General features: G+C 49.7%; 1 protein-coding gene across 1 annotated transcript; it reads left to right on the forward strand.

Annotated features, from left to right (window-relative positions):
* The first annotated feature begins 9377 nt into the window (after positions 1–9377).
* On the forward strand, positions 9378–13267 carry MARCKS (myristoylated alanine rich protein kinase C substrate). The gene is made up of 3 exons (XM_037392697.1): positions 9378–9691; positions 9929–10101; positions 11240–13267. The coding sequence occupies exons 2-3, from the start codon at positions 10003–10005 to the stop codon at positions 11987–11989; spliced, it is 849 nt and encodes a 282-aa protein (XP_037248594.1). The 5' UTR covers positions 9378–9691; positions 9929–10002; the 3' UTR covers positions 11990–13267.
* The last annotated feature ends 1725 nt before the right edge of the window (positions 13268–14992 follow it).

Here is a 14992-nt window from a genome sequence, read left to right on the forward strand (position 1 = left end):
GCCAGCCTACAGCTCACCAGATCCTTCTTCTTGCCCTTCTCGGTGATAGGAGTGATATTTTCTTCCTTCCAGTCCCGAGGATTCTTCCCTGATCACCACAGCCTTTCAAAGATAACCAACAGTATCCTTGCAGTGGCATCAGGCAGCTCCCTCAACTCTTGTGGGTACATTCCATCAGATCCCATGGGCTTGTATACACTGAGTTTGCTTAAATGTTCTTTTCAGTGGGGTCCTCCTCCACCAAGGGCAAGTCTTCCTTGCTCCAGACTTTCCCTTTAGTCTCAGAGGCGTAATGTTCCTGAAGGCTGGTGTTACCAGAAAAGACTGAGATGAAAAGGCATTCAGTAGCTTGGCCTCTTCTGTGTCCTTTGTTACCAGGGCCCCTGCCCCATTCAGCAGTGGACCCACACTTTCCCCAGTCTTCTCTTTGCTGCTGATGTACATGTAGAAGCCTTTCTCATCCCTCACAGATTCAGCTCCAGGTAAGATTTGGCTCTCCTAACCCCATCCCTGCACACTGTGTCTACATTGTTCCTGGGTCACCTGCTTCTTGCACGCTTCTTTTAAATGTTTGAGTTTAGTCAGGAGCTTCTGTTTCATCCATGAAGCCCTCCTTCTGCCTTTGCTTGACAGTGGCTTGGTAGCAGCTCGGGTACCCGGTGTGTTTGGCCACACCGATACAGAGTTCAAGGCAGAATAATCATCTTCACCAAGATGTGGAGTCAGTTCACCTGTGCTTATCTCCATGTCTGCTTCCAACATTCACAACAAGCTGTACTTACGGCTAGTGCACCAGCCCGGCACCCTGTTCTGCTGGGCAGTTACACATACAGAGAATTACCCCGATCACATAGGCAGTCTGCCACAGGGTAGGAATATTGACACAGATGCCCCCACCTTAAACCAGTTATTTCACCAGTAGCCCCCCTTGTCTCTTGCATTACGCATTTGTGTCATTCTAAATCAAACAGCTGAACTTGTAATTATTAACCTATTTGTTTTAACAACCCTTGATTTACTGGCTTGCAGTCTGCAGTCTTAGAGCCTCATAGATGTGTTTTCTTGCAATATTGGCTACAAAAGTGACCTCTCAGTTGTCCCAGTTGCTACGTATTCAAGAATGAGTAAGTGGCTGTAGGAACATTCACACAGTAAACTTCTAAATTCGCTGTTAAAAAAAAAACAACAAAACTTCATTACCCATTTCTTACACGAAGAGGCTGGATCTACCCCTTCAATGTGCAGACAGTAATTTCTGTTACCTTAAATTACTTAATTAATTTAATTTAACTTAAATTCTGTTAAACTTAAATTGGTGGCTCTCATCCTACATATCCATACTACTGATGGCAACTGGCCTTGCTGTATAAGTAAGGTGGACTCTTTTAGGGGTCTGTAGAACTGGGTGTGAACTTAATTCTCTTGCATCAGGTTACTATGAAAAGCAAGGTGCTAAAGACAAAATACACATAGAATAAACACTTTTTAATATGAAAATATTTAGTCATAGTAATAAACCAAAATAAAATTGTGGTGGGTATATAACACTGAAATTATATTCTGAATAGTCTGATTCATTCTTTCACTGTGCCGATGAGAAGAAAAAAAAGGAAAAAAAAGATGGAAAGGCTGATATATCTAATATGAAGCATCAATGAACCTGTCTCTGTTGAGGGGTTAAAAACTTCAGCTAAAGCTACAACAGGGCATATGTGCATTTTGATCACCTAAACCAAGAATTTAAAACCACTACTCAGTTGCTGAATCCATCAGACTGGACCCAGGGACTCCAGCTTGAACGTGTTATCTGTCACTGCTTTTCAAAATGACAGGAGAGAGAAGAGGCTAGAGGTGCCACCAGAGGTGCCCAGTAGGAGTGATGAGAAGCCAGAGGTGCCACCAGAGGTGCCTGACCCGTGGACTGTGTCCCACCTCAGTCATCCTGTTTCTAAAGTGCTGCAGGAGAAGCTGCCCAGGGGCCTTCCCCGGAGAGACACAGGGGAGGTCCCTTCGTGTGTGCTGTCCAGAGTGACTGATGCTTACATGGGCATCGATCTACCTTGCATGTGAAGGAGGTCCTGTGACGTGGTAGGGAAGGGGCCACGGCAGGCAGCCCTCTCTTACCCGCAGTGTACGCTGTGCGGATGACCTGCCTAGTGGCAGCATGACAATGCCAGGGAGTACCAGCTCTCTGCTCAGTTTGTTCCACTTTGCAAAGAAGTGATTATTTGAAGGCTGAAGAAAGAGATAAAAAGGGATCACGACTGTGTGTTGTAGTCCCTGGGTCAGACTGCTAACATTGGGCTCTGGGTGCCAGCCCTTGCTTGCTCTGAGAGCTAGGAACTAGAAAGCGGTAGCATTTTCGGTGGAGCAAGGACCCAAGGCAAGCTGTCTCCCACTGCCAGGCAAGCACGCTAAACAATTAGGCTGCAGAACCACGCTCTGAGCAATTACTATGTAACTCTCCATGCCAAAGAGTTACTCTTACTTTGTTCGCTGAGCAGCTTCAGCAAGTGAAAATGGGAACATTTGTGTTCACACTCCCTCACCCTAGAACCTCATGGGAAAAGCAGGGGGAGGTAAATGAAGCGATTCAAATTTTCTTAGGTGGGAATTAAACCCATGTTTCCTGAGCCCCGCCACTGAGCTGCCTGATGAAAGGGGACTGCCTCTTAAGCTTTCAAAGGGGCTAAAGCACCTCACGGCGGGGAAGAGGTCAGAGCGCCGGCTCCCGAGCGAAGGGATATACTTCTCTGCCACCAAATATAAGGAATCCAAGTCTTTTGAGACAGGCACAAATGCTTTGTATTTCCTATCTCAGATGTATTTCTGTGTGGCTGGGGACTGACTAAATGACTGCTGATACCAAATTTGTGCCCAGACAACAGACAGTACAGGTCACACACATTTCTGCCAAGTTGACTGGGATGCACTACATAGTGTTTATTCCAGCTACCTGAAGCAAACGGTCTTCCTGAGCTGAGTGTAATAGTAATAGTAATAGTAATAGTAATAGTAATAGTAATAGTAATAGTAATAGTAATAGTAATAGTAATAGTAATAACAACTTGCACTGGCTTACCCTTTTGCACCTTGTGGCTACAATGGTTTTGTTAAGGCAGTGAGAATCAAACCCAGACTCAGTGTACCGGCCTCTACCTGCCAGCTGGGCAAATTACAGGCTTTGCACTCAGCTTTCTCCCCGCAGCCCTACGGAGAGCCTAGGCACCCGACGTGGAGGTTGTTAATTCCACAACCCCGAGCCCTTGCTTGATTTAGCCCTAAATCAGTTTCAATTCACAACAACAAGGAATCCAAGTCTCTGAGTCAAGCACAAATGCTTCCTATTTCCTATTTTAGGATGGTTTTCTGTTTAGCTGGGGCCATCGGTTTCGTTTCACACCTTGTGACACTTTTCCACATAATTGTGCATGGTTCCACTCTTATTTAAGTCCCAATCCCCCAAATCTTGCTGGAATTCATAAAAGCTGGGCTGACTTGTTCATCAAAAATGCTGTAACCACATGACACAAAGCACTTATCATTAAAGCACACATGATATTTCAAAAAAAACCACAACTTGATGAGGCATCACCTGTCAATGCCATCTTAATGAATACCTGGTTATTGGGCTTTTTTTCCCCAGATCACTCCTCTCAGCAGAATTGCAGGTGAAAATGGAAACTAGCAAAAGTTGCAGAGAAGGGGGACTGTGTGAGGCAGCGGTGCTGTTGACGTAAATGTCATTGGAACTGCAGCTTAACTTCATGCCAAATCAGGTTATCACCTGCTTGTCATCGCTGCTACTTGTCTGGCCACACCAAGAGTTACAGAAGCTAAACCAGCAAGAAACTACCCTTCCCCCCTCAAAAAGGGATGGCAGGGAAAGAGAATAGTTTTCTGCTGGTTTAAGTCTCTAAAATGGCTTATCAGGAGGTCAGAGGAAAGCCAGGGCACGCACAATAGAGGGAGTGGAGCTGCAGGGCAAGAGCACAGGAATGAAGGGAGGAGAGGACTGCTGCTGCATTGACTTAACCCAGGTAGAACTGTTGGGGAACTACTGTCAGAGCAAGTACTTACCCTCAGAACTGGTGGATGTAAAGCAATTAGAAGTCCCTACTGCAGGGCTACTGTCTCCATGGTTTTGTCCCTGCACTGCTTAATGCAATGGAGCCCCAATGCCCTTTCTTTGCTGCTGAAATGCAGTTCTTTAAAGCAGAAGCAGGATGTAACAGGGATCAGTCATTTAGTGGTATATTCACACCTTCCCTGGCAGTTGTTTCTTGCTGTGATTGCTCTTAAGGGAGGGGCTTGAGCTTTACTGGAGTGTTTTTGCTTTTGTATGATCTAAGGAATTTTTGTTTGTTTTGGGTTGGGTTTGTGGTCAGGTTTTCTTATTCGTAATTTTAGTTTGTGGGCCTTTTCTTTTTTTTTCTCCCAGAAGTAACCAGCCTCATTACTGTAGGCTGGTTATCTAGTTCATTGACAGATATTTTTTTATTAGGTACAAGACAGAATGTATGATACTTTCAAAATATGTAAGCTCTGTTAAGTTTTCAGTTTCCCAGCACACCAGACATTCAAACAGCCTGGATCCTATTTAACAAACATTGTTGAATGTATTCAGTTAATAAAAGCTTGGCAAATATTAGTAAAGGGCTTGTAATGGTTGTGAGTGACATAAAGGTTAAAAGCTTTCAATAGCATTGCACCAAACTGGAGTAAAGCTTGCAGAAACTGCAGTGATGTGTCAGTAAGAAATCTCAGCAGTGATTAGGACATCACGAAATTCTCATTTCTCAGAAACAGGAAAAGATGCAACTATTCCACAAATCTGAATACAGGTTCAGAAATTGAAACTTTTAACATTATTCAGATCATATTGTCCTGTTCTCTTGTTATCAGAAAGTATATACAGATTAAAATAAGAATTAAATCCCCTCACTTTGCCAGCTTGAGAGTTACTGGGAAAGCAAGATGTTTTCTTTCCTATGCATGTTACACTCTTTCTCCATAATGACCAGGATAAGAGAAATGAGGGCTTTGGAGTAGATTGGTACATAGGGAACATTATCTCTCAGTGTAAACCTTGGTTATTATTTTTTGTTCTGCTTGCTGCCCTCTCTGCACAGAGGAAAGGTCTCGGTGCACCCCAGGACACAAGGGGGCTACCCAGCGCCTCCTCAGAGTTCTGATAGCCCAGGGGAGAGGCACAACGGGAACACCAGAAAGCACAGGCTGTTCCAGGATTTCTGTAAACACTGGATTCCAGCTCCCAAAACCACTCTTAGATTTACTTTCTTTAAAGGCTTGTCTGGACGAGGATAAAGGTGTATTAAAAAAAAAAAAAAGTGTCAGTAAAAACTTTTAATTAACATGTTTTCAAATTCTCAGTGTTGACAGGGTGTGTTGCATTTCAGTGCATTTGCCAGCAAACGTGTTAAAATATATTTGTGTCCCGTTTACATTTGGCAGGTTGGGACATGTTTCTAAAAGTTGCAAAATTTAACAGGAGTTAAAACGTGTTCATGATTGTGCTTTTACCTTAGCTGACGGTGAGTGTCACTGATGGGTTTTCCTAGGACTCTGGAGAGCAGCTGCCATACTGGCAGGGAGCTCTTACTTAGCTGTTTTCTCCTTTTCCTGAACTGTCAAATGAAAGTAACATTTCATTGATCTGCCTTTCGGTAATGGCTGAAAAGGAATGTTTTATACAGTATTGGGGGGGAGCAGGAATTAAAAGCTAGATATTAGTGAGATGGCAGGTTGGGCAGTGGTTACAGGGGTCAGAAGCCATCCTTCCACAGGGTGGTAAATTGCAGTTTCAGAGGACCTGATGTAAGGTCAGGATTTCCATAGCCACACAACCCAGAGCATGGCACTGCATTCAGCTGTTGTTCCAAATGGGGCCAAACACTTTGCTGGGGCAGCTTTTTTTTTTTTTTTTCCCCACCCTCCCCTTATTGACATAAGCACTATATACCATGTTTATACCTGGCTAGCTTGACAGAAAGCTTTGTGTTTATGCCCGATAAAAGTTGTAGCTGTGAGGCACAGATTCAGTATTAACGATCAGCAAGCCACAGTGAAGCATCAGGAACTCTGAATCAGCTGTGACACTGATTTGCTGGGCAGCACTGTACAAACCATTTCATCAGCCCGCACCTTGGTCTTTCACCTTCCCAAAAGGCAGAAGATGAAAATAATCTCAGGCAAAACGTGCTGAGAGGAGTCACATTTTGGAAGTACTGCAAAAAGACAATTTCATCTAGGGGGTGCAACACACAATTAGGGATCAGGAAATCAGCTGTGGCGGGACTCAACCTTTGGCAGAGCTAGAGGAGGTGAATCCTGCCGCCCCCCCTGAGAACAGCTCCCCAGCCCTGTCTCTTCTTGCCCATTTTGTGCTCCTCAGAGCTGTCTCTTAGTCATGGCTGTATGTTCTTCAAAATATTGTCACCCATGCCACATGGGAGGATACGATTTTTTGCTGACACAGTAATTGTGGTAAAAGACCTAACACAAATGCACTTAACAACGGTACCACTTTTTTTCAGACACCAAATCTCCAACAGCTTATACACAAGCACCTTTACACTGGTACATCCTCATTCCTGGATAAGAAATGCTGCACCAACTTTTTGTGTGGAAGACATTGTAGAAAATTGGTATTTTCACATTCATATCTGATTAGCCCTGCTGCAATACACCAATGAGGGATTGGTTTGGGTTGGGTTTTTTTTTTCTCTTTTTCTTTTTTCCCCCTTGGAAGGAGATGAAAAGATCGGGAACTTGAATAAAGTGCAAGTTTAAGAATGAGGAATCTCCCCTCCAGCATATCTGTTTGCTTGGTGCTTGAAGGTGTGGTGTGACAAGGAGCAGCCTGGTGGGCTCAAGAGGTCAGTAAGGGGTTAAATCTTGTATTTGCACCTCACGTTCAACGGCTTGGTTTAGAAGCAGAGGTAGTTGTCCAGGTTGTAGTGCACTGCGAATGGCAGAGGCAGCGTACACATATTCCAGATTTCCTGCTTGTCCAGAGACTCTCCAGAATAACTCGTGGAACCAAGCGTCTAGAATAACATCAGTCAAGGCTTTTTCTTTTAAAGTTGCAAAACATTGAACTGGTTGAAAAACATCAAAATCATAATGCAAAGCATACACCGTCAGAACTCCCACAGTTGGTCTGTGAAATTTGTCAGTGACACTACTCTGAAATGCAGACGTAGCTACGGTGGAAAGCAAACCTGCATACGCCTGTGCAGGTGAAATTGCATATACCCGTGCAAGGTGCCCAGATGGGTTTGGTACTGATTGTGAAGTCCTGTCACGGTCTTCCAGGAGGTCTTCTCAGGTGATCGGTCACATCAAGCAGTGTAAAAGCAAACCACAACACAACACCCCAAAACCACCACCAACGAAATCACGATCTGCTTAATATCCAGATTAAAAGGAGCAGAGAAAGCCCTGCGCGTGGAGTCCCCTCGGGAAGCGGCGGAGGATCACGGAGGACGCTGTCCGGTGCCCGCGCCCCGCGGTCGCGCCGCCGTCACGCCGCAAGGTGAGCCCGCTCCCCGCAGCGCTCCATCCCCTTCTGCCGCCGGTGCCCGCCGCCGTACACCACTCCCCGCGCACGCCGGGGGGGCGGCGGGCGAGAGACCCCCGGGGAGCGGCTCCCGCCCCCGCGGCCGCCGGGAGCGGCCGCCGCGGCGCCCCCGGCCCCACCCGGCCCCGCCGAGCCCAGCCCAGCTCCGCAGCAGCGGGCCCGGCGGCCGCAGGTGACGCCGGGGCGGGCAGGGCCGCCCCCGCCCCGCTCCCGGCCCCGCCGCGGAGCCCCCGCCGCCCCCCAGCCGTCGCCAGGGAAACCGCCCGGCGGCGCGGCCCCGCCGCGAGAGACCGGGGCGCGGCGGCGGCACCCCCGCCCCGCCGGGGGCGTTCACGCCGGCGGGGCCAGAGGCCGCCCCCCGCGCCGGGCCCGGGGGACGCGGGTGTTGCCGGCGCGGGGTGCGCGGCTGCGGGCGGGGGGGCGGGCAGCCCCGCGGGGGAGCGGGGGCCGCTGCGCCGGGCTCGGCGGGGCGGGCGGTGGCGGCCGAGACAAAGGGAGCGGCGGGCAGCGGCGGCGGAGCTGTGTGTGACATGCGGCGGGAGGGAGAGAGGGAGGGAGGGAGAGGCTCCATCGCCCCCCCTCCCCCCCCCCCCCCAAAAAAAAACCAAACCAAAACAAACCACTCAACAGCAACAACCCACCCACAAAACCAAAAACCCAACCGAAGGGCCCTTTTGCCCCCAGGAAAGGAAATACTCCCTCGGCCGGTTGAAGATAACCGGCGCCCTCGCCGGGGTTACGGAACGGCGGCTGCACAAAGCCCACTGGCCCCGCGTAATCCGCGGGGAGAGAGAGGCGGGCGGCGGGGCCGAGCCTGCCCGCTCCGCAGCCCTTCATTATCGCAGCAATTTTAACATTCTTGTTTATAAACAAGAGGCGTTTGGAGATTACCCGAGCTTGGGAAACGATCGTTCTGACGCTCGTTTCTGCTCCTTAAAAGGGGATGGGGGTGTCGGGGGTCGGTGGGAGGGGGGTCTAGGCCAGTGTTCCCCGCATCGCACGGCGGAGGGAGGCGGCCGGCTGCCCGCACACCCCCACGCCCCCAAAGGAAATCCATCGGATCCGTGCTATTTCCCCCACCCCATCGCTGCTAAGCGCTCCAGATCACCGTTAATTCGCATGCATTAGTTTCGGGTTACATCTTATTCGAGGGTTTAAATTCAACGTAAATACACAGTCGGGGCTGGGGTTTGGGAAAGCGCCGATGTTTCCCCGATAATGTCGCTTCGCCCACTACTGGGGTGCATGGAAACGTAATCTCGAAATGGGTCACCGCCTCAGAACATACTTTAAAATCACAAATCAGGAATAATCAGACAGCAGAATTAAATTACAGCCGTAGGATAATCGCAAAATATTTTATTCCAAGCCAATATCGAATGGGGGAGGGGTCCGTTTCTGCTTCGGCAGCGGCTCCAGCCGCCGCTGCTTTAGCATTTGCAACATCTGGCCTACAGACCTACTAATTTCGACTCGTGATCTCGTTTGGCGAAACCCGATCTACGTGGTTCAAATACCTTCCAAATTGGGGGCGATTTAACAATCGCGACCAATTAAACCCAGGGAAGAAAAGGGGGGGAAAAAAGCACCACCAAAGAAAAAAAAAAGGCAGCAGCAAATCCCCTCCTTCCCCTCTCCCCCCGCCCCGGGCTCGCACACACTATCTGTTGCTCTCTCACGGCGGCGGCGGGTGGGGGCGGGCGGCGGGGCCGGTTCGGACTCACACTCGCACTCGCACTCACACCCACCCGCACGCCCCTCGCACCATTGTCCCTGCCCGCCCGCCCCGCTTTATCGGGGTGTTTTGTTCGCTCCCCGGCGCGGAGCTCTCCGCGCCCGCCCGCGCCGCGCCGGAGCGGCACATTCATTATCGGCCGGGGGCTGATTTCAAACCGCTGCCATCGCGGCTCCATTGTTCGCTGGGCGGCCAGGCCCCGCCCCCCTTTGTGTGGCGCGGCGGCGATTGGCCGGCGCCGGGCGGAGGGCTGCCGTCACCGCTCGGGAAGCCCATTCATCTGTGCACTTGGGCGTTGGACTCCGCATCTTATTAGCAACCAGGGAGATTTCTCCATTTTCTCCTTGTCTACAGTACGGCTACAAATCTGGGATTTTTTATTACTTCTTTTTACTAAACTTGGGCTCCTTTTTTTTTTTTTGCTCGACTTTTTCCTCCCTTTTTTCCCCCTCCCTCCTGTGCTGCTGCTTTTTGATCTCTTCAACTTTAAATTTTTTAAAAGGAGTGCATTATAATCGGTTCTGTTCTCTCTTCTCTTTTTTTTTCCCCTCTGGTGTGTGTGTGTGTTGCTGCTGCTGCTGGTCGCCCAGTATTTATACCAACCCAACGCTCTTTGTTTCCCCTCCTTTTGGATCTGTTGAGTTTCTTTGTTGAATAAGACAGCATGGGTGCCCAGTTCTCCAAGACCGCTGCAAAGGGCGAAGCCTCCGCCGAGAAACCTGGGGAAGCAGTGGCTGCATCTCCATCCAAGGCGAATGGACAGGTAAAAAAAAAATAAAATTAAAAAAATATTAAACCTACTCCCTTTTTAAAGCCAACTTCGACGGACTGTCTTTCGCATCCTGTTTAATTCTTCTTCCTTTGATGCCCCAGTGGCACATTGAATGGAGAATACGATCAATCCTTTTATCTTTGCAACTCGAGGCAAAGGAATAATTTCTTTATTTTTTTTTAAACGGGCTTGGCTGTGAATGATTCGTTCCTTTATCTTTCCTGCGTGGGGGGCAGAAAGGGGCACATTTTTTTTCTTTTTTTTTTTTTTTTTTCCTTTAAATCTAAATCCCTCGTGTGTTATGGTGAAGCGTCCCAATGGCTCGTAAACGGAAGGATCTTATACCGCTTGGCTTTTCTGCCCGCTTAACCTCCTCCCGAAGACGCTCGGTGACTAGCGCGGAACGCCTCCGGCGGTAGCAGGCTGGCTCGATAGCGGCGGGGGCCGGGGCCGCCGGGCTGGGGCTCGGGGGCTGCGGGCAGCGGGCAGCCCCCCTGGGGCGGCAGCGCGGGCAGGGGCTGTGCCCCCCGCCCGGTCCGCGGCGGCTCCGCCGGGGGATCGGCAGCCGCGGGGCACGGCTTTCTGCCGCACACACACACCCCCCCCCACGCGTGAGCCGGCTGCCGGGCTGGCCGTGCCCCCGTTGCCCCACGCAGCGGCGTTGCGGGCGGGCACCCCCCGCCGCCCTCGCAGCTGCCGCCCGGGGCAGCCAGCCGCGCTCCGGGCGCCTGAAAGATGCAAATGCCGCGGAGAGGGGGGGCGGGGGCGCCTCGCCGCACCGCCCGGGCGGAGAGGGGCAGCGACGGGCGGGGGGGCCGGGGCCGGGCGAGCTTTGTTAGCCTTCCCCGCCCCGCGCCGCCGCCGCGGCTGGACGGGGCGCGCCGGGGGCGGGTGTGCGCGGCGCCGCTGCCGCTGCGTGGAGCCGCGGCGCCCTCTGGTGGCCGCCGCCCGTCCCGCCCGCCGCGGCCAGGCCAGGCCCGGCCCGGCCCGGGCGGCGGAGGGCCCGGGGGTGTGAACCAGCGTCGGCTGAAAGCGGGCGAGGATAGGCCGCCGGGCGGGGGGGGCAGCGGCGCCCCAGCGTTTCCCCACCCTGTCGGCGCCGCCGGTAACGCTCGTCGCTGTCTTGCAGGAAAACGGCCACGTGAAGGTGAACGGCGACGCCTCCCCCGCGGCGGCGGAGGCGGGCAAGGAGGAGGTGCAGGCCAACGGCAGCGCGCCCGCCGAGGAGACGGGCAAGGAGGAGGCGGCCTCGTCGGAGCCCGCCTCCGAGAAGGAGGCGGCCGAGGCGGAGAGCACCGAGCCGGCCTCCCCGGCGGAGGGCGAGGCCTCTCCCAAGACCGAGGAGGGCGCGACCCCCTCGTCCAGCAGCGAGACCCCGAAAAAAAAAAAGAAGCGCTTTTCCTTCAAGAAGTCCTTTAAGCTCAGCGGCTTCTCCTTCAAGAAGAACAAGAAGGAGGCCGGCGAGGGGGCCGAGGGCGAGGGCGGCGCGGCCGCCGCGGCGGAGGGCGGGAAGGAGGAGGCGGCGGCCCCCGAGGCGGCGGGCAGCGAGGAGGGCAAGGCCGCCGCCGAGGAGGCCTGCGCGGCCGCCGCCGGCAGCGCCGAGGCGGCGAAGGAGGAGGCGGGGGACTCGCAGGAGGCCAAATCGGACGAGGCCGCCCCCGAGAAGGCGGCGGGAGAAGAGGCGGCGGCGGAGGAGCAGCAGCCGCCGCAGCAGCAGCAGCAGGCGGAGGGGGAGGCGGCGGCGGGCGCCGGCGCCGCCACGAGCGAGGCGGGCAGCGGCGAGCAGGAGGCGGCCCCCGCGGAGGAGCCGGCGCCGGCGCGGCAGGAGCCCCCCGCCGAGAGCAGTCCGGAGGGACCCGCCGCCGAGTCGGCGGAGTAAGCGCCGCAGCCGCCCCTCGCCGACGGACTTTTCTTCCCCCCTGTTTGTTTGTTGGAGTGGTGCCAGGTACTGGTCTCGGAGAACTTGTCTACAACCAGGGATTGATTTAAAAGATGTCCCGTTTCTTTTTTTTCTCTCCCCCCGCAGCTCCCATCTCAAATCGTTGTGTGTTGCCGCCATTCCAACGGGCGGAGGGGGGCCCCCCTCCGCCCTCCTGTCCCACCCTCTATATTTTGGTTTTTTGTTGATTTTTTTTTTCATCAGTATTAATGTTCTCTTTTGGTTGGTTCGGGTTTTTTTTGGTTTTGTTTTTTTGATTTTGGTTTGGTTTTGTTTTTTTTTTTTTCTCCGTACTTTGCAGCTCTCTTCATATTATAAAACTTTTCCCGATCGGTCTATGGACATGCCCATATATGAAGGAGATGGGTGGGTCAATAAGGGATATCAAATGAAGTGACAGGGGCCGCAGTGGGGAACACGGGGCGCGCAGCCCTTGCCGGGAGCGCGCCCCGCCAGAAATGATGTAAGGGGTTAGTCTTTTTTTTAAAAGAAAGTTATTACGATGTATTTTGTGAGGCAGATGTTCTATAAGGTTTACAACACTACAAGTCTTGATTAAGAAGGAAAGGAAAAAGGAAAAAAAAATAAAAATAAAAATCAATACCCAGATAAAGAGATCATAGTCTTAGGAATTCATTTAAACCATAGGAACTTTTCACTTATCTCATGTTAGCTGTATCAGTCAGTGATTAAGTAGAAATACAAGTTGTATAGGCTTTATTGTTTATTGCTGGTTTATGACCTTAATAAAGTGTAATTATGTATTACCAGCAGGGTGTTTTTAACTGTGACTATTGTATAAAAAAAACAAACAAATCTTGATATCCAGAAGCACATGAAGTTTGCAACTCTTTCCACCCTGCCCATTTTTGTAAAACTGCAGTCATCTTGGACCTTTTAAACACAAATTTTAAACTCAACCAAGCTGTGATAAGTGGAATGGTTACTGTTTATACTGTGGTATGTTTTTGATTACAGCAAACAATGCTTTCTTTTCCAGTTGTCTTTGAAAATAAAGGAAAACTCTTCAGATGCAATGGTTTTTTTGTGTAGCATCTTGTCTATCATGTTTTTGTAAATACTGGAGAAGCTTTGACCAATTTGACTTAGAGATGGAATGTAACTTTGCTTACAAAAATTGCTATTAAACTCCTGCTTAAGGTGTTCTAATTTTCTGTGAGCACACTAAAAGCGAAAAATAAATGTGAATAAAATGTATAATTTGGTTGTCTTTCTTTTATGGATACTCTGGTAGCTTAAAGGGACTAGCCGGTATTGCCTAAATTTGTATAGAGAGTCATGTGTGCTGTTAGCACTAGCTTTGAGAACTACCTTCCTAGATCCTGGATTCTGTAATACTGTGCGTCTTAAGAGAAATTGGGCAGTGCACCAGGTAATTTTATGATAGGCTTTATCTGGCTTTAAAAAGAAGACTGGAAGGCAGTCTGAGCATGTACAGTGTATGATTCTCCTGTCCAGGCTCCATCTTGCTTTAAAGACTGGAGGTATCCAGCATATTAACACCAAGAGGTATCTTGCCTCTTGAGGAAAATAAGATTTAATTTGAATTGCTTAGGGTGGGGCGCTGAAATTTTTGTGCTGAGTTGCTTAAAAATTAAGCTTTTGAACAGATGTCCCATTTAAATGCCATGGTATGCTGGTCCTACTTAGGTACCTAGATGAGTAGCTTGAAAACTTTAGCCTGGAGGGAGAAAGGGGAAATTAACACTGCCATTCTCAAAGTAATTAAAAGCAATATTTTCTGTTTTTTTCCTCAAGTGCTACTCCCAAATACAGGTGAGTTACAAAACAGATTTCAAAATTTGTCTATAAAAATAATCACTTGGTGCTTGCCTTTAATTGTTAGGCTTTTTTGGCTAATTTCCAGCATATTGCTCAGGGCATATTATGCCTTAATAAAACAGTGGGTTCATGCAAGAAAAGCAGCAGAGTATTTGGAGGGTGGAAATTGATTCAAGAAAGTGTTGCTTCTAAGTTTATAGGAGAAAGTTTAGTGTTACACTTATTTGCTTCCACCTAAATTTTCAGCAGAAACTCCTTGGAAGCAATTATGATTCATTTTATGAGAAAATGGCACGTTAGCACCTTGTTCCCTAAAGAACAAAGCCTAAACTGAATGAAGTATAGTAGATTTCCTGCTGAATGCATACTTTTTGTTGGTTTTTTATTTTTTTCTTTTTTTCTTTTTTTAATTCAGCTGTCTACCATTTTAACTTTGGCTTGTATGTACTCTAGTTGCCCTGGTATTTCTCTATAGCTTTAGAAATGTATTGAAACTATGCTATAATTGCTGAGGGACAAAAATAAATGGATGTAAAACAAGATCCTCCACACCAGTGTCATTCTTGGAGTACATGTGTTTGAAGTCTAGTGCATAACTGCTTTGCTAAGGGGTTTTTATAACATGGCTGTAAAAACCTGTTCTGAGACGCATGATGTCTTGGCCATAGAGTCAATGTCTCTTTTTAATAAATATATATATATTTAAATCCAAGGATTCTTAAAGAGAAGTCTGAATTTCTTCTTTCTTTTTTTATTTTTCTTTGTCAAACTGCATGTGTACATGTGAAGGTAATAATCGCTAGCAAAGTTCTTTTTCAGATTTTTCCCAGCCAGCTCTCCTCAAACTTTCCTGTGCTTTCCTCGCTCAGCTGGTGCCGTTTTCTGAAGCACATCCAGTTCCTGGGGGTGCAGAATTGCTCCTGACCCAGGCTTCTGGCCTGGGACTTTGTCGTGGCTTGGCTTGACTTAAAATCCCTTTCCAAGTCCTAACAGTAGTAGAGCGTGTCAGAAATACATCTTAAGGAGACCAGCTGTGTGGTCTGCTCTTCTGGTTCCAGCAGTCGGGTGAGATTCGATGATACCAGTTTTCCACTGTGCGCTTTTACAAGGCGAGAATCAGAAGGCGCTTGGAATGGTGGA

The sequence above is a fragment of the Falco rusticolus genome, chromosome 6, assembly GCF_015220075.1.
Source record: "Falco rusticolus isolate bFalRus1 chromosome 6, bFalRus1.pri, whole genome shotgun sequence".
In the NCBI taxonomy this organism is placed as follows: domain Eukaryota; kingdom Metazoa; phylum Chordata; class Aves; order Falconiformes; family Falconidae; genus Falco; species Falco rusticolus.